Genomic DNA, 15,747 nt, shown 5'->3' on the forward strand with positions numbered 1-15,747 from the left:
CAGGGATGGGTTTGTGTCCCAGCTTGTCTTGAGGGAATGTGCTCTGATGTCTTGTGGACCAAACCACACCAAACACACATTGAATGTCACAGGAACTAAAGCTTCGTGTGCCAGTTAATGTGGTAGGAAAAACTGAGAAATCAAATTGTTAAATATAGATATTGGATACATTGTTTCTATTATTTCAAAACAAAGTTCTCTATTTGAGGACTTTTTAAAAAAATGTGCGTATTTTTAAAAAGTAACCCATTCACATTGGCTCATAATTTCAAAGTTGCAGAAACGAATTCTTCCTTTCTCTCCCTGGTGGGCACCATCAATCTACCTGTCTCTTTTTTCCCTCCCATTTTTTTCCTTTTTATAAGAATTGTAGCATGGTATATGTTATTATTGGTACTACATTTTAAAGATTTCTCGTACCAATACATAATTTCTTCTGTTAAAATCCACTTGTATAAGGAGATTGACCTTGACAAATATTTGCTTGCCTTTAGTCTCTGCTAATTTAGAGCTTCTGTATGTGAACTTATGTAGAGGTCAGTTTGTCCACGCAGAACTTGTGGTTTATTTGAATTCTGTCAGATAGATCACACATTTCCACTCCCTTGGGGTCACTTCTGGTGGCTGGTATTTTCCTTCTTTGGGGGAACTGTTTGCCTGTTTTCATCCCTCTTGATTGCCTGCATGTTGGGCAGAGTGGCTGCACCACCGACTGCCTTTCCTGGAACACTCCTGGTTCACCTGCCACTAGGGATGCTGTAAGTGCACACCCTTGGGTGACAAGTGTGTGCATCTGTCACCCTTGAGTCTTCCACTACCCACCTGGTTGCTTTCTCGTGGTGGCCTTGGAGGCTGCTCTCACTGCTCTGAGACAGGTTCCACAGCACAAGTCACCTCTTGCCTTCCTGGGAGTTGGGTGGAGGGCTCTGCTGGGCTGGGGTGGATGGCCCTGGTGACTGCATGCTCAAGTCATGTGGGGGCAGCTGGAGTTCCCTGTGTCCTGTCAGGTTGGGATCTAGTTCTTGGGCTAGTCTCTGGGAAAGCTGGGATGTTGGATGCACATGGGCCTCCCTCCTTCCCTTCCTTCCTGGGGAGATGCTGGGATTGGCTGGATTTCCTGGGTATCTGACTTTACACCCAGCTGGGGTACAGGAGCCTACTGAGGCTTCAGGATTTTCTACAAAGCAGATTGAGTGGATAATTGTTGTGTCGCTGTTTATGGAGTGAGGAGAGTCTGGGCTTTTGGCCGACATCCTTCCTTCCTTGTTTTGTGATAAGGACACTTGTGACTGTGTTTGGGCACAGGCAGATGAGCCAGGATAATCTCCCACATTGAAATCCTTAGTGTAGTCATGTCAGCACAGCTTTTGGCATAAAAGGTAACACAGGTTCAGTGATGAATGTTTCAGGGCTCATCATCCAGTCTGCCACACTAGCCTTTCAGTTTTTCTTGTCATTTTAGGGTGCAAGTTCTGTCAGTCCTAAAGGGTGCATGCAACCCTGTGGCTTTCTGGTGATTCTGAGGACAGGTTGAAGGTCTGATACCTTCATTGTATTGACCAGTGCACTGTCCCTAAGCATGGACAGTCTGAGATAATACTACTGTGTCAAAATCCCTTTTCTTGCTATTTGTTTTTTGTGTTATAAATAGGGCATTGTGCTGATTGACAATAAGTGTGACTAGGTTCTGTTGCTTGTGGATATGTCAGGATAATAAAGGGGAGTTATATAATATAGCTGATACAAAGATGGCACCAACTCCCAGAGTTGAGAAATGCCCTGATATTTCCAGCTGCTTGCTTTATTGTCTGATAGGTGAGGAGCCAGTGGCTCTGAGAAAGTGACTGTGTACTGTCACATGGCTAGGACCATTGGGGGCGGATATAAATACTATCTTTCAGGAAATACAAGTGGAGCCAAGATAGAAACTTCCCCTGGAAGGAAGGGTTCCAGAGCTGGAAATGGGGGGCACTTGCTATGTCTCAGGTTAGAGAAGAAGGAAAGGGAAACATTGGAGATTCCCAGGAGTGGAGATGGAGGAGGAGGAACAGGTGTGGAGCCTGGGAGAACAGCAGCTGGGCGTTGTGCAAGAGAGTTCAGTGAGGACATCGGTCCTGTGCAGAGCTGTCTCTGAGCCCTGTGTCTTCTCCAGAGAGGATCAGAAGTCTTGAGAACCATAGACATGCATCTGCAGTGAAGGTTTGGAGACCACCTGCATGACCCTTCATGCTGTCACTTTTTTGTTTTTGTTTTTGTTCTTTTAATATTCACTGACCCTTATTCAGTTTGAAGGTTGGGAAACTGAAGTTTTTGGTTGACATAGGATGGTGCTATTTGTAGTTTTTGAGTCATCAGAACTAGAAATGAAAGCCTGACTGTCTAAAAATAAAGACATTGGTCCCATGTGATAGCATGTTAATATTAGAATTGAGGAAGACTTTTTTAAACATAATTTTATTCTGATTACTTCTTGCCTTAGAATTCTGAAAAGATTAAAATAGCTGGTATTTGAGAAACACAGACTTGGGTTCTGAGCATTTGAACAGCATAGCGTGCTCTTGGTAGCGACAGCTGATGGCTAAGTGTGGACAGGGTTCTTACCAAAGGGAATGCTAACTTGCTGACAGAATGTGCTCAGGAAATGTCCGCAGTGCTGAGATAATAATTCTCTTGGGTGATTTCAGTGATTGACTTTTGTTATTTCCCAGGCCCCCTTTTACTTACTGCAAGTAGCTGTAGCTGAGACTGATTATGTATTCAGGTAATCTTTCTCAAACTGAAGATTAAAATGCCCCCCACCAAGCTGAGGAAATGGGAATTTACGTCAAATACCATGACTCAAAGCATTTAGATGATCTTAGTGAGTAATTGAAGCGGAGACTGCCACAGAGCCAAGGTGGGCCCTCAGCCTCATCCCCCTGTCCTCCAGAGGCTGTGATCCTGAAGACCTCTCCCTAACCCTCTTGGCTACAGGAGTGACCACACATGCTCAACATGCTTGTGGCCAGTAAAGTGGAAATCGGAAGTCTGCTGAGAATTTTTGGAAAGCTTTTTTTTTGTCTTTGTTATAAAAGGTGAGGCTGATGTGTTAGCATGTATCTGTGGTCCTAGCTACAGGAGGATCTTTGGAACCCAGGAGTTTGGAGCCAGCCTGGGCACCATAAGACCCTTATCTCTTAAGGAGTAGATGTGATTGGCCCATGGTCCTGCCTACCGCTCCCTTTCTCTGTTATCTAGAGTCTTTTCACCATGAGGCAGTTGGACATGAGGATGAAGCTAAGGATGTTATAGCAGAAACAGAGAACCCAAGTCTCTGATTCCATTGTCTTATGCCTGGACCATTTCTAGGAAGACCCCATCTCCAGTGAAACAAAAACATTTTTTCTATTTAAGGCACACGATTATGTTGGACTTTCTGGTACATTCCAAACTGAAAGCAAAAACAGATGATATCATACTTGGAGTGAGTTTTATTTTTATTTCCTAAAAAGTTTGGCCTCTTAAAGAAAATACTTTAAAAAATTTACATGATTATTTTATCTTTTATTAGTATATGTTTGTGACACATCATAATTATATTCATCCTGGGGATTTGGTAATATACACACTGAATCTTGATCATTTTTACTCCCTTTCCCCTCCATCCCTCCTTTCCCAGACCCTCTTCCCATATCTACAGTCTGCCTCCCTGTTTCCTACTAACTCTGTTTAACTCTGAAATTCAACAGAAATGGATGTCAGTGTGATGGCTGCCTAGGATGCCCCAGACCCTTGCCCCCTAATCATCACACCAGTAACTGCAGACTAATGTGACTGCTAACGAGTGTGGTAATCAAACATCAGAAGTCGGAGACAGAATCCTGACAGCAACAAGAGAGAGCATGATGTGTAAAACTCTACACACAGTTATTATTCAGCTCTTAGAAAGGAATGAAACTGTGACATACACCTTGAAGGAACTGTCCTAAGTGAGACAGCAAGTGTAAAAGGACCAGTGTATGTGTCCACGTACATCAGATGTGGAGAAGTCTGAAGTGGGGTGGTAGGGGGCCAGGGTGGGAAGGAGTTCTATTTTTACTGAGGATATTTTCAGTCTAAAAAGATGAAAAAGTTCTGGGGATGGGGGTGGTGAGGTGTTATGGTCTGGGTCTAGATGTTCCCCCAAAGCCTCACATGATCATAGGTGTAGAGTGTGAAGCTGGAACTGATTCATGATGCACTGCTAGGCTCAAGGGCACTAGCATTAAGGGTGTGAGTGCTACCTGCCTGTAAGTAGACTGAATAAGATAAAAAGGCCAAAAAGATGCTGGTAATGCCCCTTGTTGCCTTTTCTGCCTTGTCCACACCGTGTTGTGCAATGCTTGTTTGCCATCCCTGCCTTGGAGCCAGCTGATTATGGATTGAAACCTCTACAAACTATAAGCCAAATAAACCCCTTCCCCCTTCCAACTTTTGGTGTCAGGTATTTTGTCTCAGCATTGAGAGAAAAGTAACTAATACATGAGGCCGATATAAAAGTATGAACTATTGAACAGTGTACTTTAAATGGTAGTCTGTGTCACACACATTTAACTATAACTTAAAAACTGAAAACTACAGGCTAGTATTCCCTGTTAGAACTAGTAAGGAAATTCAGTAAAGTCATAGGCTATCAAATCAACTTACCAGTATCATTAGCATTTTCATGTACTGATGAACTGTATGAGAAAGGAGCTTTTAAGAAAAGAAAGTTAAGAAAACAATCCCATTTTCATAATATCATCAAATAAATAACCCTTAATAAATTTAACCAAGGAGGTGAAAGACTTGTGCAATGAAAACTACATTAATGTGAGAAATTGAATAAATGGACAAATAAGTGAGAAGATACCTCATGTTCATGGATGAGAAAAACAGTGTCACTGAAATGTCCAGGCTGCCCAAAGTGACCTGCATACTCACAGCAGTCCCTATCAAGATTCCTCATCATTCTTCACAGAAATAGAAGAAATATTCCTGAAGTTTGTGTGGAACCACATATGACCCTCAACAGCCCTAAAGCCATCTTGAGCAAGATCAGAGCTATAGGCACCAGACTCCTGGATTAGAAAGCATAATATAAAGCTGTAGTAATCAGAACAGCACAGGTCTGATAGAGGCAGGATAGTGGGATAGGACAGCAACCAGAAAAAGCCCACACATTGATGGATTTGTTTATTTAGAGGCTGAGGCTTGAATTTCACTCTAGTTCTTTCTGTTCAAAAATGAGATTAAAACTATTTTCCCTGTTTTTGGTTGTGCCATAATACACATACTATGAGTTTTTCACATCTGTGAGCTGCCAGGTTGGGCCTGGCTGCCCAGCACTTGTCCTCAGGAGCCCCCAGTGGGGACAGTGGGGGACTCCCTGTGTTCGTTCAGAACTTGGTAAAGTTGTGTTGCTGTCTTTAGGCATTCACTGTTGCCTCAGAGAAGTCAGAGGACACCTTGATTTCCCTGGGAGACCTCCAAATTTCCATTGTAACTGTTTTTAGTATACTCTCCATTTTAACTATTTCAAGTGTACTCTTTTCTTTGGGGGGGTATAAAACACCCTCAGTTTTAGACAGCATTGACTGACTTCCAAATGAGATGAGACTTTAGCACTGTTACCTTTGTATTCCCTCTTCTGTACTTTCTGACTTGGAAGTTACACTATTGCAGTTGATATTTTTGATTCTGTCTTGTGACCACAGTTTGCACATTTGATTTTTACTAGTTTTATTTTCTTTAGTTTTACATGCATTTATACTCAGTTCTCAAGCCTAGGCTCACTGTGGTGTCTCCATTCAAGTTATTAATTTTTTGTGACCTTGTGGTCTCTTAGTTGCTCCCCTACTGTGCACCTGCCCTCTGCCCCCCAATCCCAGAGACTCTCATGTGGCTGAGTCCTGGCGCCTGCAGGTGCCCACCCAGCACTGGGTCAGGACAGCTTGGGGACTTCCTGTACTGTCTCTGCTACTTCCAGAAATCAGGAGACAGCTGATCCCTACACCCCTCAATGGTGACAGAATCACCCCCTTGAGGTCTCACCCCTTCATATCATCATGAGCTGTGTTCTTCCAGCATTGCATTTGGGGAGATGCCACCCTCAGTCCATGGCAAGCACTGGGCCCAAGGTGAGATTCCTGCATCCTGACATGATTGTCACCCAAAGAACAAACAGATTTTGAGAGGACAACGTCTGTGACACCAAGTTAATTCCAGTTGAAATTCTTCTGAGCTTAAAAAAATGTAATCAATTTGAACACTGTAATACTAAAAAAAAAAGAAAAAAAGTAAAACTGTAGTGTTTTAAACCTTATGACCTAATTCATACCAGGATCCCAGAGCTTCTATTCATGTGTTTCACAGCTTTTAGGGAGATGGGAGCCCAAGTCAGTGAATGCTTTGTTTCTAAAAGACTTTTACAGACTTCACTGCTTAAAAGCAATGATATATTCAGATCTCTGGATGGTCCTAGCTTTTTTCCCTTACAGAAGCCATGCAAGCACATTCACTTTTATTTGGTAACGTTTAGGATTTTTTTTCATTTTTTTTCTTGCAGTATTGGGGATTAAACTATTTTGTACTTTTTATAATCTTCAAATGTGTGTGTGTTGTTTAGCTGAGATCCCATCATCTTAAAGTACCTTCCTTACTTTTGTGTTCTGCACACAACTGAACGTAACTTTCTTGATGTGCTTTTAGGCTTTTGGATGAAAAACATTAGTAGTGTGGACTGTAGGTTTGTTAGGTGTGCTCAAAGCCCCAGTCATTGATCTGATTATGACTTAACAATTGTTCTGTCCTACTGATTTCAGTTCTGATGGCCGCCCCATAGTAAACTCTGTTCTGTACAATTCACATGAACCACATGTCTCAGAGTACAAAATATGAAACTAATTTATGAAGCAGCTTGAAATTTCAATTAGTATATTTATAATTCTGCTTACAGATTGTGTATTGTATCTATAACCTAAGAAGCCTTTAGTCTTTAAGAACTTGTTAGCTGGACGTGCTGGTACACACCTCTAATCTCAGCACTGGGGAGGCTGATCTCCATAAGTTTGGAGCCAGCCTGGTTCATTCAGTGAGTTTAAGACCAGTGTAAACTACATATGACCCCATCTCAAAAAAACATTTTTTTTTTTAAGGAAATAAGAGTGTGTGATTGAGATTAAGATTCAGTCACTTGTGGTACATGTACATGACTCCAACGTGGAGGCTGCACTTGGGCTGACAGCTGTGGTGAAGAGGACATGTTCATCCTCTCACAGACTGGTGGTTGTTTGCACAGAACGGTCCTGACTGTCTCTGGTGCTTTGCTGCTGGCAGGCACCACACTTAGCTTGATTTTGGATCTTGCTGCTGTGTTCATCAGCACTCCATTGCTGTGACCAAGATCTGAGAAAACAGCTGGGAGGAGGACAGATTTGCTTGGCCTATGGTTTCAGTGGTTTTGGTCCTAGGTTGTTGAGGCCCTCCCTGTAGAAGGGTGGGGGGAGTGCAAGTTGCTCTCCTCAGGGAAGCCAGGAAGCGTTTGGGGAGCAACCTGACCTCCTGAAGGCATAGCATCTCCAGGCCCAAACTGAGTTCCAATTACTGCACCTCACATGAAGGTGAAATAGCAGCAGAATTCAGAGCTCAAGTGTTTTTGTGTCTTTCATGGCAACATAAATTTATTTGAATTTAGAACAGGGGCTGTGTTCATTGTGGGCGCCTCTTCACTTTTCCAGAAGCTTTTCACAAGAGTTAAACCATTTTAAAGGCCATGATTTAACGTTTTTCTTTGCAAGTTTCTCTCACAGCCAGTACTAGTGACTCATACCTTTAAAAGCATTTTTATATGTTATTTTGTAATAAACACACAAAAGCTCTAACAGGGCTTTTAAACTATGGCTCATATTCATAAACCTTTGTGAGCACACATCTTTGGACGTATTCTTAGGGGGAGAATTGCTAAATCAAAGGATATGTGTGCTATTAAGAGCCAAATTCCAGTGGCTCCAATGGAATTGCCAAATTCCAATCACTTTTATTCTTACTGAGAATATTTTTCCCATATTCTATGTAAAAATTTTTTGTGTGTGCTTCTTTATTATTAAAAATACTAGGTACATGTTTTTTTTTTTAATTTGTATTTATTTTTTGGTACCGGGGATTGAACTCAGGTCTTTGTGCTTGCGAGGCAGACAGCAGAACCACTGAGCTAAATCCCCAGCCCACTAGGTACATGTTTTAAAATTGATTTACAGGAGCTCTTTTAATTACATCAGTCTATGCAAAAATATTAAAAAAGGACACCCCTCCCCTTTTATTTAGCATATATGTATTTTTTGGGAGGGTACCAGAGATCAAACTTGGGACCTTGCTTTTGCAAGGCAGGTACAGTACCGCGCCACTGAGCTAAATCCTTGGCCCTAGCATATATCTTGTTTTGCTTGTTTTATTTTCTACAACTTTGCCTTTTAATTTTAATTATTTTTAAAATTTTAAATAAATTTTAGTTTTTAAAAAATCACTAAATTTAGAGTTTGTTTTGTTTTTCAACTACAAAAAAAAAAAATCTTATTGCCAGTTAGCCAAACTGAGCTTAGTTATGAGCTTATTAAAGAAATGGCTTTTATCCTTTTTTTCAAACATGAGATTTAAAGAATTTTGTTAGTATATGTTATAACACATAACGAATACATCCACCACGGAAATTGGTACATATGCATAGTGCATCTTGGTCCTTTTACTTCCTCTTCCCTTCCCCTCCTCCCTGTCTCCTCCATCCCAGAACCCCTTCCCATCTCCACAGATTGAATGGGTTTCCACTGAATCTTGTCTGGTAGAAGTTTGACATTAGGGAAATGATCTCCTTTTTCTTTTATTATAGTCAGTGATAGCCAGTGAATGTTTGAATTTTCAAGTGATGGTTTCCCCTCCAAGTTTAAATATAAAAGAATGAAACTCTAGGTCATACATGTAAATCACCTCTACAGTTCTGGTTTTATTTGAATTTCCCTCTTAGTTGCTCCTGATGTAAAAGCTTGGTGGTTTGTTTTGCAGAAGCCCTGCAGCCTTTCCTGGAAGCCTGTAGCAACTCTTTATTTTTTCGTACATGTTCTGTGCTGCTTCGAACCCCTAAGCTTGATCTTCAGATCCTAGAAAAACTCAGTATTATTCTACAGAAACTTTCCAAAATCAAGTAAGAATTTATTTCTAACATTTTTATTGATGTATGTCTTATTGTGATCATTTAAGTCTTAATGAATTCCAAACCAGTTCAGCTTTGATTTGGAAATCAAAATTTCCAATCTACAGATACAGAAAATTAAGATTCATGAATATTGATGCTTATCTGAGACCAGTATTTAACAATAGATAGTTTGTAAACTAAGAGCAGGCTGCTTGTTTTTTGTGGTGCTAGGGATCAAACTCAGAGACTAGTGCATACTGAATATATGCTCAACCACTGAGCTATACTCCAGGGCCCTAAAACCAGGGTTTAGCAAACAAGCGATGGTAGCAGGACAGGTCATTACACACGGGCATTCTCTAGTGCCCCATGTGAAAATCAGAAGGTTAATAAGTGTCTTTTATAATTCCTTATTAACATGTGGAAGGAAGTTGGGGAATGAAAATGAATCGCAAAAGCAATTTTAAATGATTTTAGTTCCTGGGTTTGTAGGGAACTCAGGGGCTTCCTTCTTCTGATTTGGGTTTTCTTCTGAGAATCAAGGGCTTTCTCTTTCCTCCTGCTCCTCATACATTAGTAGGACTAGTTTTTAAATCATAAATGAAGGGGCATGGATTTCAATTTCTGTTTTTCTTGGATTCAGTACAGTCTAATGTTTGCTTTGAGGCAAATCTAGACACCTATCCCATCTTGTTTTATCACAGTATAGTTTTGGTGTTGGCTCACCACTTCTCCTGGTCCTGTCCCCTCCTTATCCATGGTTTCAAATAGGCCTCGTTGTTCCAGCTAGTGAGCAAAGTGAACATTAAGGGGACTGGCAGATGAGAGTAAAAGCTCTGTTGGCACCATGCCTAGTATGCTGCAGTTGATGACTAGTCATCAAGCTGCACCTTATTGTCAGCTCACCAGATTAGTCTTGTTCTGGAATCAAGTCCAGGCACTGGCTCCCTGCCTCCTTGGCTTATAGACTGGGCTGACAGTCTGCTGACTCATGATAGGTGAATCCTCCCTTACGTTGGTTGGGCCAGGGGCTGTGGTAACATTAGCCAGATTTAATTGTTATCTACCCACTTCCTTCATGAGATTTCTAAAAAGTAGCCCCAGAGTGCACATTTATCCTTCAGACAAAGTGTGCTGCTCTCTGTGATCTGTGTTGTAGCTCAGGTTCTTTTCAGATTTAGAGGGAGAACCAGAGCAGAGCTGAAACAAGAGGGCTGGGAGCAGTGGTGCCCCCAGGTGTGCAGTAGGCCTGTGCAGTAAAGCCTTGTGGATGAGCGGGTGGTAGGCAAGGGCATGTGGTGGTCTCAGGAGACAAGATGAGAAAGGAATCCTAAGGTAGGATGTTCTGGAGCTGAGTGTGCTATGGTCTAACACCAGGCCACTGTGAAAGTCAGCTCACTCTGCACGCTCAGGTATTGACTCTTCCTAGCTATGGGGAAGAACATTCCTCATTCCCAGAAGTGAGCAGGTGCAGTCTTCAGGACGGTAGAATGCCTACTTTTACACCCAGTGCTTTTCCACCCAGTCTCTCTCATGGAACCTCTTTTATTTTATTTTATTTTTGGGACCAGGGATCACTCTCCAGTCTTTGCGCTTGCGAGGCAGGTGGCAGCACCACTGAGCTAAATCCCTGGTCTGAACCTGTTTTATTTGTATTGACACCTGAACCCTTCAGTCAGCCATTTTCTCCACTGTTTTTAGCAAATGCTAATTCCTCCACTTAATTGTGAGTGACCTTTTAGATGGATCTTAGATGGATCTCTTAAGTATATGTAATGAAATAACATACTCTCTCTCCTACAGGAGTAACAAGAAGCTTTTTGAACTTTTTACGATTCACCTGATGCTTCAAGAGTTACAGAGGACAACGCATCCTGAACATGCCTTCCTCTGCATCAACCTGAATTCCACGTTGTTCAATTTGGGTTTGACAAAAGGCAGCTGCCTGGCCTCCAGTGCAGGCCATTAGACTGGCTTGTTTTTATATGTATAGTACCTATCTGTTGCTTATCTGTAAAAGAGAAAAATCACCAAAGTAGCTGAAATTTTACCAAGTTACCATAACATCATTTATCATGACAGATAACTAGGAAGATTTTTTTCAACTTGGTAAATGAACTCTATAGACACTATGGACTTTTTGAAATATTTTATTAAGGTAATATGAATGTACAAGATGGCATTTCCAGAATTTATGATACTGGGGTTACTTTTTATAAAAGTATCTTAGGAAAATTCTTTCTTATAATTATGTGATTATTTGGAATAAAATTGGTGCTTATGAGGGAACAGATAAACCATATTTTCATTCTGTTTTCTTAATATAGTAGAATCCTCCATTTGGAGGCAAAAGTACCTATTTTCTTAGGTGTTTTTTTCTTTTTGTGTTGTTGAGGATCCAAGCCAGAACCTCATGCATGCCAAGCATGTGCCATACCCTGAGTTGCACCCTGGCCTATAGCGCGTGTTCCAAGTGCTGGTTTTCATGTCACAGCACATACCATGACCTGCAGTTTCACCCTGGAAGCATGGCTGATTCAATACTGAAAAATCAGTTAACATGAGTGTTCATGTCATGAGGATAAGAAAAAGGTTAAATGATCGTATCAACAGATCAGAAAAACACTTTTTGAAAAATCCAGTAGCCATTCATGATAAAGATTGTAATTTAGAAATAGAGGAGAACTTCAGCTCTGTGAAGATTGTCTATAGAAAACTTAGAGATAAGTGACCCTCTGTGGTGAGAACCTAGAACCAGCAGCAGCAGCTCATTGGAACAGAACAGAGAGCTAGAAACACCCCCGTGTCATTGTTGATTCCTCACAGGGAAATAAAGGCACTCAATAGAGAAAAGACTCTTCAACAAATGGTGCTGACATGGTTGGACATCACATGCAAAAAAAAAAATCTGGAGCCAGGCCTTACACCTTTCACAAAATTAACACAAAACAGATTTCAGACCTAACTGTAAAATACAAAACTGTAAGTAAGATAAGATAGTCTAGGAGAAAATCTAGGTGATTTGGGGTTTGTTAGTGACTTTTTAGATGTACTATAGGAGTCACAGTCCATGAAAAAGAGGAATTGAGCTAGACTTGATTAAGATAAAAATTTCTGTCTCAAGAAGGACATTCATGAAGGTCATCAGAATCAAAATGGACTCTCAGGCCAGGGACACAGGGAGGCTCTCATGCACTTCTGTAACACCTGTGATGAGGACTCTGAGGCCACAGCCTTGCATCCATGCAGTGATTATTTCTGTGAGGGCACTGGCCCAGGAAATCCTCTTCACGCTGGTGTGTTAGTTGTTTCAGAACTTGCAGAAGCTTTCTCCATCCACATGGCTTTAACAGTTTCCTCTTAGCTGGGTGTGCTTTAATCCCAGCACTTAGGAGTCTGAGGCAGGAGGATCACAGTTTGAAGCCAGTCTGGGCTACATAGCAAATTCAAGGCCAGCCTGAACTATATAGTGAGACCCTGTCTCGAAAAACAAGTCCTCTTGACTCAACCTCCCCAGTTATATCTATCATCTGTCACTATCCCAGTTAGTGGGATAGTACACTACCCCAGATTATAGTCCTGTTTGTTCCTGAATAGAATCCATCTTTCTTTTGGAAAGCTGTTCTGTTGAGAATTTTGGTCAACATGATCTGGTGTCAGAAGTGGGGTCTGAGCAACCTCATTCCAGAGGACCAGCAGCCCCTGGACTCCCAGTATGGTACCCACTCGAGCCCCTCTGCTGCTGCCTCCCTCAGTCCTCACCTCAGTGGATCTCTTGTATCTTCCTGTCCTTTCTCCTTTTGGTCAAGTTCTGACCCATTTGGGATCTGCCTTAGTAAAGGATCTTTCATTTTTCCTGGGACTGTAAAGCCCTTTCTGGGGTGACAATAGTTCTTTGTGGTTGGCTACACTTGGTTTCATTTTTGGCTGCTTACACACATCTGTAAATTATTTCACTCCTTTTTCATGCCTGCTGGTTTCTGAACACCTTTTGGAGAGCAAAAATAAACAGACATTGGTGGACCTAGCCTGGCCAGTCCAAAGCCCTTGAGACAGTCACCACCACGTCTAACGGACCTGAATCTCCAAAGACAAAGAAAGTCTCATGTCTGGATCATAGACAAACACATCTTCCCTCAGGGCCAGACACCTAGGGCAAAGGCCATCTACCAAGCAACAGAAGCATCCTGTGTGGCACCCCTGTCAGAACAGACTCTTAGATTCTTTGACACAGTTTATGGAATTTTCTTTTGCTTTGAAGGGATGAGAAAGTGGAAGGGGATTCTCAAAGTGCAAAGCCTGTCCAGACTCCTTACTTCAGGGACTCCAGCTGGCTGTATGTTCAAGCATTCTACTCACTCTTGTACACCTGTAAACTGGTGGACGCCAGGCAGGAAGGAGAGTTTAGAGAATTACTCAAGCTTTCCTGTCTTATTTTTGTTAGGACTAAGTGAGGAGACTGGCTGTGAGCTGAGCAGGTGGAGTAGGCTGTACTGAGTGTATTGAATGGCACACAGAGCCCTTGAGCATGTGCTCTCCTCCCAGCTTACTTTGAATCTTTTCTTTTGAGTACCTGTCCACTCCAAAGGGGGAAAAAAATAACTAGATAAATAATTATAATCATGAAGCCCTTAGGTAAAGCAATCCTGTTTCTTTTTTAAAGTTACCTGTGCAGAATTGAGACACTTAGAGACGTGCTGTCTTTGCTGTGCTCATTAGTGGGTACCTGGAGTCACTAATCAAGAAACAAGCCAAGTTGGAAAGTCTACTGCTGCACTAAATCAGTCTCCAAACACACCTTTCTGACATGAATTTATTTTAGAACTCTTTAGTAAAAAGTGATATCTATAAAGGGAAACAGCTTTAGGCTTTCAGAGGGAAGAAACTAAAAATAAACTAATGAAGCAAGGCTCATTTAGGGTTTCTGGTGCCGCATCAGAGCTGTCACCAGTAAAGAAAAATGTATGTCCTTCCTTTAGATGAAAGAGAAAAATAGAACTTTCCTCCACTTGCTGCTGCTTGACTGCTTTGAGATGAAAAGTATTTATGTCAAAGAGGCACATTTTGGAATGGCATTTCCTGAATTATTTAAATAATTAGTTTTGTTTAAAGGCCATTTCAAACATAATTGTTAAAAATAACCTTGGTTATACCGCCTGCCTCGCAAGCACAAGGTCCTGAGTTTGATCCCTGGTACCAATAAATAAATGAACTTGGCGAATGTAAGTAGCTTAACATTTTAAAATGACTTTTCAATACTGTGTTTCATAATATATGTCTACTTAAAACTAGTTTAAATTGTTGTTGTTGTTGTTGAGGGATGGAATTCAGGACTTTGTGCTTGCCAGGCAGGTGCTATGCCACTGAGCTAAATACCTGGCCCACAAAAATCTTTTTGATAACTTGAAACCTTAAAGTTAAGCCTGACATGGTGGCACACATCTGGCAGGCTGAGGCAGAAGGCTCAAATTTGAGCCCAGCCTGGGCAACTTATTGAGACCCTGTCTCAAAATAAAAATATGAAAAAAGGCCTAGGGATGTAGCTTAGTGCAAAGGCCCTGAGTTCACTCCTCATTACTGCTATATCAACAAATAATAGGTATTCATAAAATGTGTGAGCTATTTCCAAATAAGTTAGAACCCTTATGAATTGTAATAGACCGTAGGATGGTGTTACTATGTCCAAAGCTTGCTTTGAGATTATAATTTTACAGATTATAATAAACCAGTCCCATCTAAGTAAACACTCAGTGACTTACCTGAAGCAACAATGCAGCTGCCATTAAAGGCTTTCAGAGGCAAGAAACTAAAAGGGAGGGTGGCTTTTCATTTTTACAACTGCTGCAAAACTGCTTTATCCAGAATTTGGTTAGGAATTCCCATGAGGTTGTGTACCAAGGATGAATAAAATATTAACAGTCTGATGAACAAGGTGTAGGTAAAACTTTGGCCATCTGAGCAGGCCAGATGAGCTTTGGCCACTTGAGCTACTTGGTCAAAAATGTACTTTGGGTTCAGCTATCCTCTCATACTCCAGTAAATGTCCATTCCTGTTTAATGCCTCTGGACTGGACACCCTGGAATTAACCTGGTTTTTGGTGTCCTGTCTTTGTGTCTGTGTAGAGCCTAACACTACTGCTCTGGAGTCTTCACAAAGCTCTTGTGCCCATGAGACATGGGCTGTCTCCAATTCCAGACTTAGCTGGGACCCTGAGGCTTAGCGCCTGCTTCCTCCAGCACTGCCTGCTGTGGTCCCGAGACTGTGGTCCTGATCTCTGTACAGCCTTGTTGAGAAAAAGAAAATGAAATAAAAGTTTCTGTCTTCCTCTCTCTTCTGCCTTTTTTCTCTAGATTTGGGTTGACAGGAAAGAAAAACATTTGTAAAAATAAGTTCCTTGAGCTGTGACTCTTGTAAATTTGGTCCTAGTTCCCATTTTTTAATGATTTGCAGTCTCCCAGAAGCAATACCCATTTCCACCATCTCTGCCTCATGTAGTAGTTAAAGAATGTTGTGCTGCCAGAACCTGTGCTGCCTTGTTATAAGGAGGGTCTTCGTTTTCTTG

The 15,747-nt window shown here is 41.5% G+C and overlaps 1 protein-coding gene across 5 annotated transcripts in view; it reads left to right on the forward strand.

Moving 5' to 3' along the window:
* Ccdc138 (coiled-coil domain containing 138) overlaps window positions 1–14,372 on the forward strand; it is a 52,223-nt gene extending 37,851 nt beyond the window's left edge. For 3 of the 5 annotated variants that reach the window (XM_010610009.2, XM_010610016.2, XM_010610047.3), the window contains 2 exons: window positions 9,055–9,193; window positions 10,988–14,372. In XM_010610009.2, the coding sequence (XP_010608311.1) occupies window positions 9,055–9,193; window positions 10,988–11,153 (305 nt within the window). In that variant the 3' untranslated portion in view covers window positions 11,154–14,372. Of the gene's footprint in view, window positions 1–3,237; window positions 3,454–3,728; window positions 3,969–9,054; window positions 9,194–10,987 lie in introns of those variants that run through there. The other 2 variants (XM_010610039.3, XM_010610024.2) reach the window with 2 other exon arrangements.
* The last annotated feature ends 1,375 nt before the right edge of the window (window positions 14,373–15,747 follow it).

This window comes from Fukomys damarensis, unplaced genomic scaffold, assembly GCF_012274545.1.
Source record: "Fukomys damarensis isolate Sample0158 unplaced genomic scaffold, DMR_v1.0_HiC HiC_scaffold_9, whole genome shotgun sequence".
In the NCBI taxonomy this organism is placed as follows: Eukaryota; Metazoa; Chordata; class Mammalia; order Rodentia; family Bathyergidae; genus Fukomys; species Fukomys damarensis.